The sequence below is a fragment of the Mustela lutreola genome, chromosome 18 (assembly GCF_030435805.1).
Source record: "Mustela lutreola isolate mMusLut2 chromosome 18, mMusLut2.pri, whole genome shotgun sequence".
Lineage (NCBI taxonomy): Eukaryota > Metazoa > Chordata > Mammalia > Carnivora > Mustelidae > Mustela > Mustela lutreola.
In genome coordinates, this window is record NC_081307.1 from 20,882,819 (window position 1) to 20,895,458 (window position 12,640).

General features: G+C 32.9%; 1 protein-coding gene across 3 annotated transcripts in view; it reads right to left on the reverse strand.

The window, feature by feature from the left end:
* Window positions 1–1,365: 1,365 nt before the first annotated feature.
* The window catches only part of TUSC3 (tumor suppressor candidate 3), a 252,664-nt gene continuing 241,389 nt past the window's right edge, over window positions 1,366–12,640 (reverse strand). Inside the window, exons 9-11 of one of the 3 annotated variants that reach the window (XM_059155978.1) lie at window positions 11,420–11,510; window positions 7,046–7,108; window positions 1,366–1,662 (exon numbers count right to left, since the gene is read on the reverse strand). In XM_059155978.1, coding sequence (XP_059011961.1) covers window positions 7,090–7,108; window positions 11,420–11,510 — 110 coding nt within the window. In that variant the 3' untranslated portion in view covers window positions 1,366–1,662; window positions 7,046–7,089. Of the gene's footprint in view, window positions 1,663–7,045; window positions 7,109–7,156; window positions 7,314–11,419; window positions 11,511–12,640 lie in introns of those variants that run through there. The other 2 variants (XM_059155979.1, XM_059155980.1) reach the window with 2 other exon arrangements.

The following is a 12,640-nucleotide window of genomic DNA, read 5'->3' on the forward strand; positions in this document are numbered from 1 at the left end:
CATGAAAAGTTTGGTTTCAGATTCCAACTGTAATGCCTCTTCTGAATGAATCTTAGAAAATGTAAAAATACTCAATAGATTTACATTTACAGGTCAAGTGCTACCTAGGGATAGGCATTAAACAAATGATCATGATAACTTAATGTTTTTCCATAAATGCCATTCCCGTACTAAATTTATCACACTTTGAACAGGAACTAGGGAACTTAATGTGCTTTTTAATAACAGATTTGGGAATATGCGGTAAGGTGAACAGAGTTCTAAATTATTATGCAATTTTCACTGAATATCCTATTTTGACAAGGTAACTTATTTCTAGCACACATACTGCCCTGGAACTTAGCTTCATATGCCCCTGTAGGATTTTTATATTTCCCATTCTTTATTGAATTTCATAAAGGTATGAAATAAATAAATTTAGTAGATGTGCACTTGGTTCCTATTTGAGACTGTACACCTGAAACTCCTAAGTTTTCCATGGTCAATTATTTAGATCTTAGCCAAAATTAGATAACAAAACCTTTAAAAAAAAAAAAAAAAAGGAGAAACAAAGTTTACTAAACTGTGTTTTTAAATTCTTCCTTAGCACCAAAGAAAACAAAAATTCAGATTTGAGAGTTCGAAAGTCCAGTTCATAATCCCTATTTTTCTATTCTTTCTGGCTTTCAGATTCTAATACTTCTGTAAGTCAGAAAAAATTTTTAAGTCCTGTCTAATTTACAGGGTTGATATAAAGAAAATAACATATGCAAAGTGCTTTATAAACTAAAAGAAGATATACAAACATAGTAATGGTTAGACTCCAATATTTGGTTTTCAAAAAAGCTTCACTGAGTCACTCATATTTAGGATAATTTTTATCTGGATTCAGGGAATGAGGTTTTGATGGCAAACTTCTTCCATATAATACATGGGGAAAATGGCCATCAGGGTTAGTTTTGCAATCACAAGTCTGGATTCCTGGGTGACCCTTCTAAATTTAGAGAGGGAATTAATTTCTAGTTCTGGTCTGTTGCTTCCAGATACCTAATACCTTCAAGCTTACTCATTTAGACCTGTTCGTTTTTAAAATTTATGTCCTGGGAAAAAACCTCCCATTTCCCAGGTTAAGCTTCTAAGTTGTAGGCACTATTCATCCAGCTCCCTGCCTCTAATTGTGATTAATAATAACAAAACATTTGTAACCATACACACATCCTTTATACTGAAATGACAAGGAATATATTTTCTCAGTATGTGACATATTTTCATGCATATACCTTATCTCTGTACAACCTTAAGGATTCTTTAACATATATTTCATAGTTTTCCCTTACTAACATTGTGGTTTTCTTTACTAATGAGTGAACAGTTCTAACACATGAATTCATAATTTACATTGTCATTTATTTCAGTCCTACAGCATACACTGAATATAATATGCTTGAAAACACTTCAGTATTTCTTGTTCTTTCCAGTGCTAATATGAATCTTAACTATCCACTTCTATAAATTAAATTGGCTAGGAAAACACATTTCAAAAATTGTACAAGAATACGCTAGAATTATCACAATCAACGTGGATATGAACTCAAGAATTCAAACTATATCTCAGGAACACTTTATCTTCATGGTAAACATTCACTTTATGCAAATCCCACTTGGCTTCATTTAATTAAAAAGCTGAAAAAGAAAAAAAATTATATGCTGAAAATGGGGAAAACACAATATACTTTTTATTCATTCTAAAATAGTACATGTAAATAGATATAATAAAAATGTCATAGTTACATTAATTCATCTCATTCTAATTTTTTATCAGGGCAATTTCTCTGAACTAGTTCCTGAGATGGGGTCAAAACTTATGGTGAGAACAGGCCAGGGGTGAGAGAGGATGCCGATAAGAACTTGAACTAGCAGTGTTTAAGTTTGGGTAAAATACCCTATTTCTTTCTGTGAGCCACTTCCATTGCTGCTTAGAATAGTAATTTAACCACTGTTTAAACTGGCAATGTAAGTAAGAGGAACAAAAAGTATGAATTAAAACAAAGATTTGAAGTGGGTCATTTCAATGTCCTAAAAAAAAACAAAAGCAAACTTTCTTTTGTTCAACCTGCAATTCATTCACTTACATAAAATAACTAAATGCTTGATGTTTTTAAGTGAAATTTATAGCTGAAATATATTGTACAGCCAAAAAGAATGTATATATGAATCATGGGTCTCATCAGATTCTGAGTACACAAATATCTGTACATAAATGCTTGTACATACAGAAATAAAAGGGAGCTGTTTTTCTTAACTTCCCTAAGCAAAGTTTTAATCTATGAACAGAAATATAAGTTGTAAGATGGTAAATCAATTTAAATAACATTAACTAAGTTTCTGCTTGATATTTGTCCTTTTTCTAACATGTGGCAAGGTTTTTTGGGTTTTTTTTTTTTTTTTTTTTTTGGTCCTGACAATATAACTTTGCAGGGTGAGCAGAGACAAACCATATTTTATCAAAATATTAAAATAAAAACAAAAATAATTGTTGCTACAATTAGAAAGCCATGTAGTTGGAAAACCGTTAAATTCATAAGGCTATATAATATCTGGATGTTTACATCTTAATATCCTAAGATTATATTTGTCTTTCTGAACCTCGGTTTCCTCATTAGTGAAAAGAATGTTTGGCTGATCTCCAAAGTTCTTTATAGTGCCCATATTTTATCAACCTAGTGACCTTGTGATGCTATGTGCTAAAAGTAAACACGTATTTAAAAATACTTAAAATGTTATATAACAAAAATATAATAATAAATGTAATACAGTATAATATAAATTATAAAATAAAAAGGTTATACAGTCTGAAATAAGTACTTCATTTCTGAGGAATTATTAAAGGCTAGAAATGTGTGCTGATCCCTCAATGCAGCAAGAACTTGCTTCTGTTTCTCAAAATAACTAGTTATGACTGAGGCCTGAAACTTCCTTAGAGCAGTAAGCAGTGGCTGCTGTTCAATCCACATAATCCTTAACACTGATGGCAGTGCACAGAGATGTGTCCTTTGTAGAGGAACTCTTTGGCATTTTCTGTGTTTAATTTTAAACTTCCCCTAAAGTTAAAGCTAACTTAAGAATGAGAGTTAATGATAAAAAGAAAACTTGGTCCGAAAATACTTAAAGTTGAAAAAATTATGACTTAAGGAAACTGAGAACTTACAGGGTTTATTTATTTTTTAAACAACTGGTCTTAACCTTTCTAGCTGTGTGCATTAAAGATCACCTTTTATCATTGCTAAAGCTATTATACTATAAAAGCAAAAACAGTAATATGACCCTTTGATCATTTTATACTTCCTAACTTCCTAATCAAAAAGATTCTATGATTTTTAGATAAAATCTAAAAATAAAATAAATAAATAAAATAAACAAAAGGATCTCTGTACCTTCTTATTATTAAGGTAGACCAAGAATCCTTAGTTACTGCACTATTGGTTCACTCCAGGAATTTTTCCCAAACTATAATACTTATTTTGTTAAAAAGCTTGTTAAAACAATCTTTTGTTTACATTTTATTATGCAATGACAAATACATATTTTATCTTGAAAGGATTCTATTGTTACAATAAAGGATAAGTTTAACAGACTACTTCCTGTTTTTTATATTTAAAATCTCTTTCATAAAAAGTTATAAACTTTACAAGTGCTCATTCAAAACACTGGAAAGATCGAAGTGTGTAAAAAATGTTTTGTTAAAATCTTTCTTAGAAAAGCATAAAATATTATTCTCTACATAATCATTCAATTAATATTAAGCATCCAAGGTATATTCCAGTATGAATGTTTTATATGGATTTCATCATTTGAGATTAGTCCCTCATTCCTATCTGTCAGGTTCTGACATGATTTTTTCTTTTTACATTTACCTGTCTAGTAATTTTGATGTATAATGTAACAGTTCTCCTCTATCTGTGTTTCTAATAGTGCTTGGATAGTATCTTTCCTAGGAATGCTTATTGTAAAAATGTATAAAAATACTTTTATAACATAAAAACTGTTGAATGCTAAAAACCAAATATACTCCTCTTACTTGGAATGTATTTTTCAGTATTGTGGTTGGGTTCCTTAGAGAGGGAGCAGCTGCCTTAGGTACCACCATCAACTTCTGTCTGGACTCCCTTTTACCCTTTCACGAATGATTCTCTTCACAGGTCATGGTAGTATGTGCATACGTAACACTGACTACTGTAGCTAGCTTACTGTGAAGTGAATTCATGTATGGTCAACTGATGCAAGTAGCGACAGAAGATGGAGGCTGCATGGCAAGTCTAGAGAATTGTACACAGAAAGATTAGAGAGCAGACTAGAACCAGCATGAATATGCCCCAGAAACCCCCTTTTGCTAGCTTAAAGGGATGCAACTATTCCCTTCTGGTCTACGTAATTTGATTATTGCTTAAAGTACATCAACATGCAGAGGGGCATTGTGTATACAAAGAAGGAAGGGGATACAGATCTCCAAAAACTTCCAAGTTTGGTTCTTTCCTAATTATTCCCTCATACTTAAAAACATTCAGGATTTACATAAAAATGCAGTTCTTGACTTGCAGAGAAATGTTGTTCCAAAAGTTCGTAACAAGGTTATTATTTGAAATACCAAATTAGTTTTTCTAGAGAAACATTATTTAAAATGGTAGTTGTTTTCTCAAAGTTGAGCCAAAAAAAAGGCTGTCTCAATCACTATTCAGCAAAGATTTACTGCCCATCTATTCTGTACAAGAATATTGTGTTTAGAAGGGTGCTGTAAGATATGAAATGACTGAAAGTCATGGCCATTAGGTTTTTTCCCTAGAGGAGAGTAAGACCTGGACACAACTAAGTATAACACAGACCTATCTGATGGGATGGCAAGTCCAAGTGTTAGAGTTTTGTTTGCTTGTTTCCTCTGACTTTGAAAACAAGTTAAAGGAAGGGATAGTAGCCTAGGCTATGGGAGTTCAGTGCCAAAAAATAAAAATAACTGTTCAGTATGGGGAGTATGTTCAGTATGAGACGCCCATACACTTTCTGTAAAAGGCCAGGAAGTGAATAAAAACTGTGGGCTGTAAATCTCTGTTGAAACCACTCAACTAAGCTATTGTGGAATGGGAAAAGACCTCTGGATTTGGTCACTGTGTGGTCACTGGATACTCATATTATATGTAAAACAGTTTATTCCTTTTTTCTTCCTGTGAAAAATCTAAATGGCTTGCATTTTGTTTTTATTTATCTTAATTTTATTTATCTTAATTATCAGTTGTTGGTGTTTTAAAAAAAAAAAAAAAGAAAGATGCATACACAGTGCTCTTAAATGAATGCTGTCCAACTGGGAGCTGGATAAATTCTCTGAGCTCTTCAGATGGACATAATTTTCTTGTGTACTGTACTTCCTATTCTCAAACTGGGGAAGAGTCAGGGAGACCTAATGGTGGCATGCCACCCTGTCTTACAGAAATCATGTATGTGATTAAAGGGCAGTTGCTCAGATTTCATTTTGGTATTGAAAAGAAATTGGAAGGGAGGTTAAGGCTTGCTTCTTTACTCAGAGCATGGATCATCCGCTAGTTGAATTGCTCAGTTGGCCTTGCACCTAGTGGAACTCAATGACTCACTGTTCTTAGGGCTTTCTTAACCTTTGCTTTATATTCATGTTCTAAGGGGATGTAGGAGAGAAGTACATTATGGCTGTTAGCCAGTCATCTTTAGCCTGCTTCTTGGCTTTGTAATAGAATATTACTGATCCCAGAAAAATGTTCAATGTTCTTAGGGCTTTCTTAACCTTTACTTTAACCTTAACCTTAATCTTTACTTTATAGTCATATTCTAAGGGGATGCAGGAGAGAAGTACCTTATGGCTGTTAGCCAGTCGTCTTTAGCCTGCTTCTCAGCTTTGTAATAGAAGATTACTGAACCCAGAAAAATGTTCAAATCTGAACTCAACAATCCCCCCAAAAGGCCTAGAGGACTTGACTTCATTAGGAGAAGGGAAAGGAGAAGGGAAACGAGCTCTTTAGGTATGGAAACCTTTCTTTATCTGTGTGTACACAGGGCAATAGCTGTCAATTCTCATTACTGCTACGGCCACTTCTCTACACTGCCTAAACTAAAAGACTTAGTAATAGCTTTCGTAGCATGGTTATTAATAATGAAACATAATCAGGAAGGTAGATACTATATCTGGGGGAAAAAGAATAATAAAGCTAGTGTGTGGAATAATGTTGGGAGATAGGTGAAGAAGAAAAAAGTCTTTTAGATCACAGGAGCTTCCTGTGCAGGGTTTCTGCATAAAGTTTGCATAGAGTAAGTGGTTCCTGTCACAGTAAGGAAGGTGAATTTTCAAGATGGAACTCACCCTCTAGAGCCATTTTGTGTATGTCTGTTCAGACTATGTGTTGTGAGGCTGGAGGGGTTGGAATGAGCAGTACAGAATGTAAAAGAAAAACAAAAACAAAAAGCTGAATTTTCTACAGAAATTACTTCATTTTATAGAGGTTCCTAGTATCTATTTCTAATATTACCAAATGCTGATTAAAAAATCTTAGTACATATTTAAAAAAAACATGCATTTTGTTTTATTATCTTGGGAATTAAAATTTATACTGTTTGTTAGTGGAAAGAGAGATGTGACTACATTTGTCCTAGGCAGAATGAAATGTATTTCTGTCATTTGTTTTAGTTCTGCTTTCCTAACCTTTTCTTAACTTCTTTCTAAAGTAGTAAGAGGGAAGTAACTAAATGAAATGATACTTTGTTTGGAGTAGAGTGCATACGCATATATCGGAGTATTTTACAAACCTATTATTTGTCAAATGGTTAATTCCATGGGTCAAAGTCTATTGCAGACATCTGTATCTGAAGTCTTATCTCTAAAGCAATGCACAACAGCCTAAGACTGGAATATAGGGTCTCACAGTTAAAAGTTATCTTACATCTATAAAACAGCAGTTTGCTATAACTTGTCTTATGTATGAGAGAAATCTTATGGTCTTTATTTGAAGGATGAGGAAAACTGAGGCTCAGAGAAGATTAAAAGACTTGCCTGAGGTTATAGTTTTAAAGTGCCATGGTCCAAATCACATCTTCTCACTCAAAGTCCAGATCACTTTCCAATACACCACAGTGAAATACAACAATATGGAAAAAATAGTCCTTAAGATTCAATTTCCATTTGCAAAATATTATTACAAGATTTAGCACTGTATTCCTTATCTAGATAAGATAGGGGCCAGACAATGGTGCCTTTAGAGCATTCCAGCTCTTCTCCGAATCCTCTCTAAATCTTCGGTCCTTTATGTCATTCTTCAAAGCTGGAACTCAGCAGGAGAAAGACAATCCCAGTGAAATTCTTATCAGTGATATGTATTGTGGGTTGATCACCACATCATTTCAATATTATTTTTCTATTTGTATAACTCAAGATTATATTTAATATTTTCTCTACAGATGAAAGATCTACATGTAAGATACAGAAATGAATGTGAGATTGCTATACTGTATATCCTGGGATTTTTTTTTGTCTTGCTGTACTTGTCTACTACCATACTTTCCTCAAAATTCATATAAATGTCTTTCATTTCTGTTATTCTGTACTTTCCATTACTGAATGTCCATTTCTCAAAATAGCTAAGGACATCAGGAATTAAAAGTAATTTTTTAAAAGACAATAGAAGATAGTTTCTATGTCCATTATAAGCTTAATAAAATACATTTTTATTATTTGATGCCAGCCAGCTAAGAATCAATCTGAATTTGCAATAAGTATCTTTATAGCTCAGGTTTCTGGAATAATTATCTTTCCACACAGCACACATCTCCTTAGGCATGTGGAATAACCTAACAACTCCAAAAGGTGTCATTTGATGTGAATTCCATCTTCTGGAGTTGTACAATGTGGCAAACCAGTACTCTTCTTGTCACTGTTTCTAGCTTAATGGCTCCTGTTGCATTTAGATAATACATAAAAAATGTTTTTGAGTTAAATAGTCAATTAATATGATGAGCACCTACTATGCGCACAGCACTTTGGAGATACACAAAGGTATTTTCACAGACTCTTCTCTAAAATACCTCATAATATTACAGAATGAAAATGATTTTAATACATAAGACAGTAATATATGAATACTTAATGAAGAATGTAATGAAGTAAAGTGCTGAACAAAAACATAATGAAGTAAGATGCTAAAGTTGAAGGGCTTGTACAGGTTAAGAAGGAGGTGAAGTAAATATTTATTGCGAACCCCATTACATTTTAGGCATTACAAAGTGATCAGATAATTTATCCCCACAGAAGAAGACAGGTGTTATACCAACTACAAATGACGAAAGAAGCTCAACAAAGTTAAATATCTTGGCAAAAGAAAGAGAAATAACTTGAGACAAACCTAACAACTGAGCCTATCTCCAACCCCATAAAAAACTAAAATATGATTTTCAAAGTGAAGAAGAATGAGACCCAGAACTTAAGTAACTAATTCCAAGCCCCAAAGTTAGCAGAGAGGATCTAAGATTCAAACTCTGATTTGTTTGACTGCAGAGCTAGAGCTATTAATTAAAAAATTATATATTGAACTCAGCTCTTACTGTAAATATTATTTTCCATTCTGCTACTCTATCTTGCTAAGACAACTAAAGAGTTTTATAAATAGGAAGATAAAGTGATTGAATTAATAGAGAATGTTTCATGGTTTTTTTTTTTTTTTTTTTTTTTACTAAAGTAAATGCATGGGTCAGAGTACTTTTACAGAAATTTTTTGAATTTTTGTAGGTCAAAGTGGAAAAAAATGGGATATTACCTGTAAGTAAAGACTATCAAGTATTGCTACTAGCTCTTTGCTTTTCTCTGAAAATGGGATGAGCCTAAAGTTAATCTTTATTTAATACACAAAATGAACGCAGTGCTACCACTGAAATAACATTTTTTTTTTAATTATGGCTCAGATGGTAATTAGACCAAACTCTTAATAATCTTGATATTTCACTAGTAGTTTCAAGGGACTCAGGAGCCCAATTTCGTTCATCAAAAGGTTCAGGGACAATCTGTTCTTTGCTAAACTGAATCATGCAAATATAAAAATTACTTAATCTTCAGTGTAAAGAAAATCCTACTTAGTAAATGAAACATAAATGAGTTTGAAATATTTATATCTATCTGAATTAATGACAGTAAGCATCTAACATTTATTGAGTAATTAATACTACGTGTTATTTACCACATACTTGGCAATGTGTTAAGTAATTTACATTCACTCTCACGTAATCCTTACGATAGTCAAATGAAGTATGTATTTTTTTTTCATTTAGTAATGAGAAAACCAGTATTTAGAAGAATTAAATAACTTGTCCAAGGTCGCAGAGTAACAGATCAGGGTTTTTTTGCTTTGTTTTTTGTTTTTGTTGTTGTTTTAAGATCGGGAATTTAAATGCAGCAAGTTTGCTTATTGAAACCTAACAGAGAATCTGGGAGAATTCAGTGATGGCATGAAACCTATTGATAGTGTAGGAAAAGCACCCTTAAGACTGAAATGTAGGAGAGATTTAAGGAAATAGGATAAACCCTTCAAGCAGACATTTGTTTCTTTCAACAGTTATGAAGATCAACAAAAATAATAGTGTGAAGTGCTGAGAAAATATAATGAAGAACATAAATGTTTAAGGTATTGTGAGGCTTAAGATTAAAAAGAAAAATAAAATGCATAAAGGTCACTACACAGAAGAAATTGAAGGTTGTAGATTAAACAGAATTCAAAATTATGAGGAATAAAAAATTAGCACTATGCCCAGGATTACCTTTAAACCCCTCAGTAGTATTTCTGATACAAAAGTTAGAATTCACAGAAATTTAAAAGGAAGAAATCAAAGGCCACAGAGGGCTTAAGGCAGTATACCCAAGAAAGTACTTTAGTATTGGAGTTTGAAGTCCCTGGTGACAGGTGATTTTTAAATTAGTGTGTGATACTGTGTTCAAATGTGCATCTTCACTATGGGATAGCTCAACGGTTTTATCCAAAGTATGGGTATTATCTAAAGTAGGCAGAAGTGGGAAGTTTTTTTCAGTCTTTTTAAAGGAAAAAGTGTGTTTGTCCTTGCAGTTCATCTCGAAGTCTAGGATATGGTCTTGGACGAGAAACTATTCTTTGTCTTTTGCAAGCCTACTTCAGTGTATGTCTGCTGCAAATGATTGCATTAACTTAGCTCCTGGTCCCCGGGGTTAATAGTAGGGCTTCACTCTCGGTGAAGACGGATAACCACAAATGTCTTGTCAGAGGTACTTAGGACAGCACATGCCTTCTGGAATGTTTGGCATGTTTTCCCTTTCCTAGAATGATGGTGTCCTGTATATCATTCTCTTATTCCTTACAAAGTGCTTTATTTGAGATGAGCAAGGCTGATATTTTCTTTTTTAGGCAGGTACTCTAATGCTTTTGCCACAGAAACACACTTCTGGGAGTGCAAACTGTTTGAAAATGTGGTGCTATGTTACGCTCATAATTGACCTGGCATTCTCAAGCAGAATAATTCCGTGGGAAGAGAGAGCTCTTTCTGTAACATCTCACATTTCCACTTCTCAATTATTTCTCTCTCCCACTCTTTGATTTATTACTTCTTTCATTCTTGCTTGTGCTATCATCTTTGCTTTTTCTCCAGTGAACCAGTTGTATAGATGTATATTTTCCCCCTACGCTGTTAGGTTTTTAGGATTTAGCTCAGGAGATATCCAAATCTCTGGCATGCAATCTCTGCAGACCTTTTAGCAACACTTGGTTTTGATGTTTATCATCTATTTATTAACACATTCAAGATAACTGATGAAAATATCTGAGAAAAAAAATTAAAGATAATTCAAAAGGCAAATGATGCAGTGCAGCAATAATAATCATAAAATAAAGCAGTATCTCACAACTAAGGTAACTTGAGCGTAAATCCATGTGCTAGACTAATTAAGGTAGAAAACTTGTCAAATGTAAAATTGGCATTTTGGAGGGTACATACTGATATTCTATACTATATTTTTTTAGTTCTGAGAGATGCATATATGTAAATGTCCTATATAAACCTGAGGAAGCCAAAGAATTTGAATGTGAGTGATCGGATGGACAGACAAAACAAGAGAAAAAGAAATTTGATGAATTCTAGAAAGCTAAAACCCACTGTATTATATGTACATATATAATACATATGTGATAAGTATCTCTAAAATGAAGTTCTACTGTCTATAAGGCCGTGTGCCTCATAGGTCCTCTGCAAAGTCTGAGCCGAACGCATGGCAGGTGCTCAAAGACTTGTTTAACTGAGTTAAAAATCACTTGGCAAATGAGTTAGCTACTTGATATTAGCCTTTAAATATCCATTAACCAATGAAGTCATTTATTAGTTAAAAATAAAAACATTCATATTAGTGTAATGATATTACCTATAAGGATAGCCGTGGTATTTGGAACGAAATATTGAAAGTAGAAAACTGAAGAAGAAGACCACCAGGCCTAATCCCACTAGGCAAATTACTAGAAAGAGACAGAAAATGCCATTAATGTTTAGATACATGGAACCAAAATGCATATGTTTTTTAAATGCATTCAATTAATAACAGTATACTTACATTTTAATAGTTCATGGCACATACAGGCACAACAAACCAGATAATCCAAAATACAATGTATTCATTATTTTCCACATTCTTCTCAATGAAAATGTACTATTTGGGGTATGAAAACAACAAAAGTGACTGATCTAAGTCTTCTGGTGCTTTTCTTCTCTTACAGAGTTCCTATAAGTACTAAAATGCCTCAGGGATCAAAACAAAACAAAATATGTGATAAACCACAAACAAGATTACCAGCCCCTGCCTTATAAAGCATTGGCTATATTAGCATAGACATTTGCATTGTTAGAATACTAAACGGAATTTTATTCTTTTCAGATGCCATGCAATATTTATTAAGAAATGTCATTTTAGATTATTGGCTAGATTATTGCTTCGGGTAAAAGTCTGTTACTTAGAAATAGTCATCCTAGTGTACAAAAAGCTGGAATAAAACCTTCAGGAGTGAAGTAGTAGAGATTCTGGAGAGCCCAAAGTGGGGGGGAAATCCCCCCACAGAGTAGATACTTTTGTCAAAGTGCTATTATTTCTTTAACAAATGAAGAAACTTTTAACAAATGGCATATTAGAGCAGAATGTGCTGTGCTCTAGGTTTCAGTATCCTTGTATCCCAGGCAAGTTAACAAGAGTGAAAATACTTTTTGTCTTCTTTTCCTTTTTGTTATGGTTAGGAAGATTTTACTCTAAAGTCAAAGAGTAATAAATATTTGTAATACAAAACAATGGAAATATGTATGCAAACATATAGAGTATTTAAGGAAGATTTATTACTATTAGTAAAATACATGCTTGTAAAATTAAAATGCTTAAAAATCTGAGCCAATTAAATGCAGGTCTGTTTGGAATAAAGAAAAACATGAATTTAAAGAAATTGAAATGGACAAATCTATGCCATAAATAAGTAGAAAATAGAATTAATTCTTAAGAAAAATCTAAGCATTTAAGAATAAAACACTTGCACGATACTTGTATCCTTTCATTAGTTTCAGAGAATTCTTATAACAATACTGAAAATATCTGAAATAATTAGAG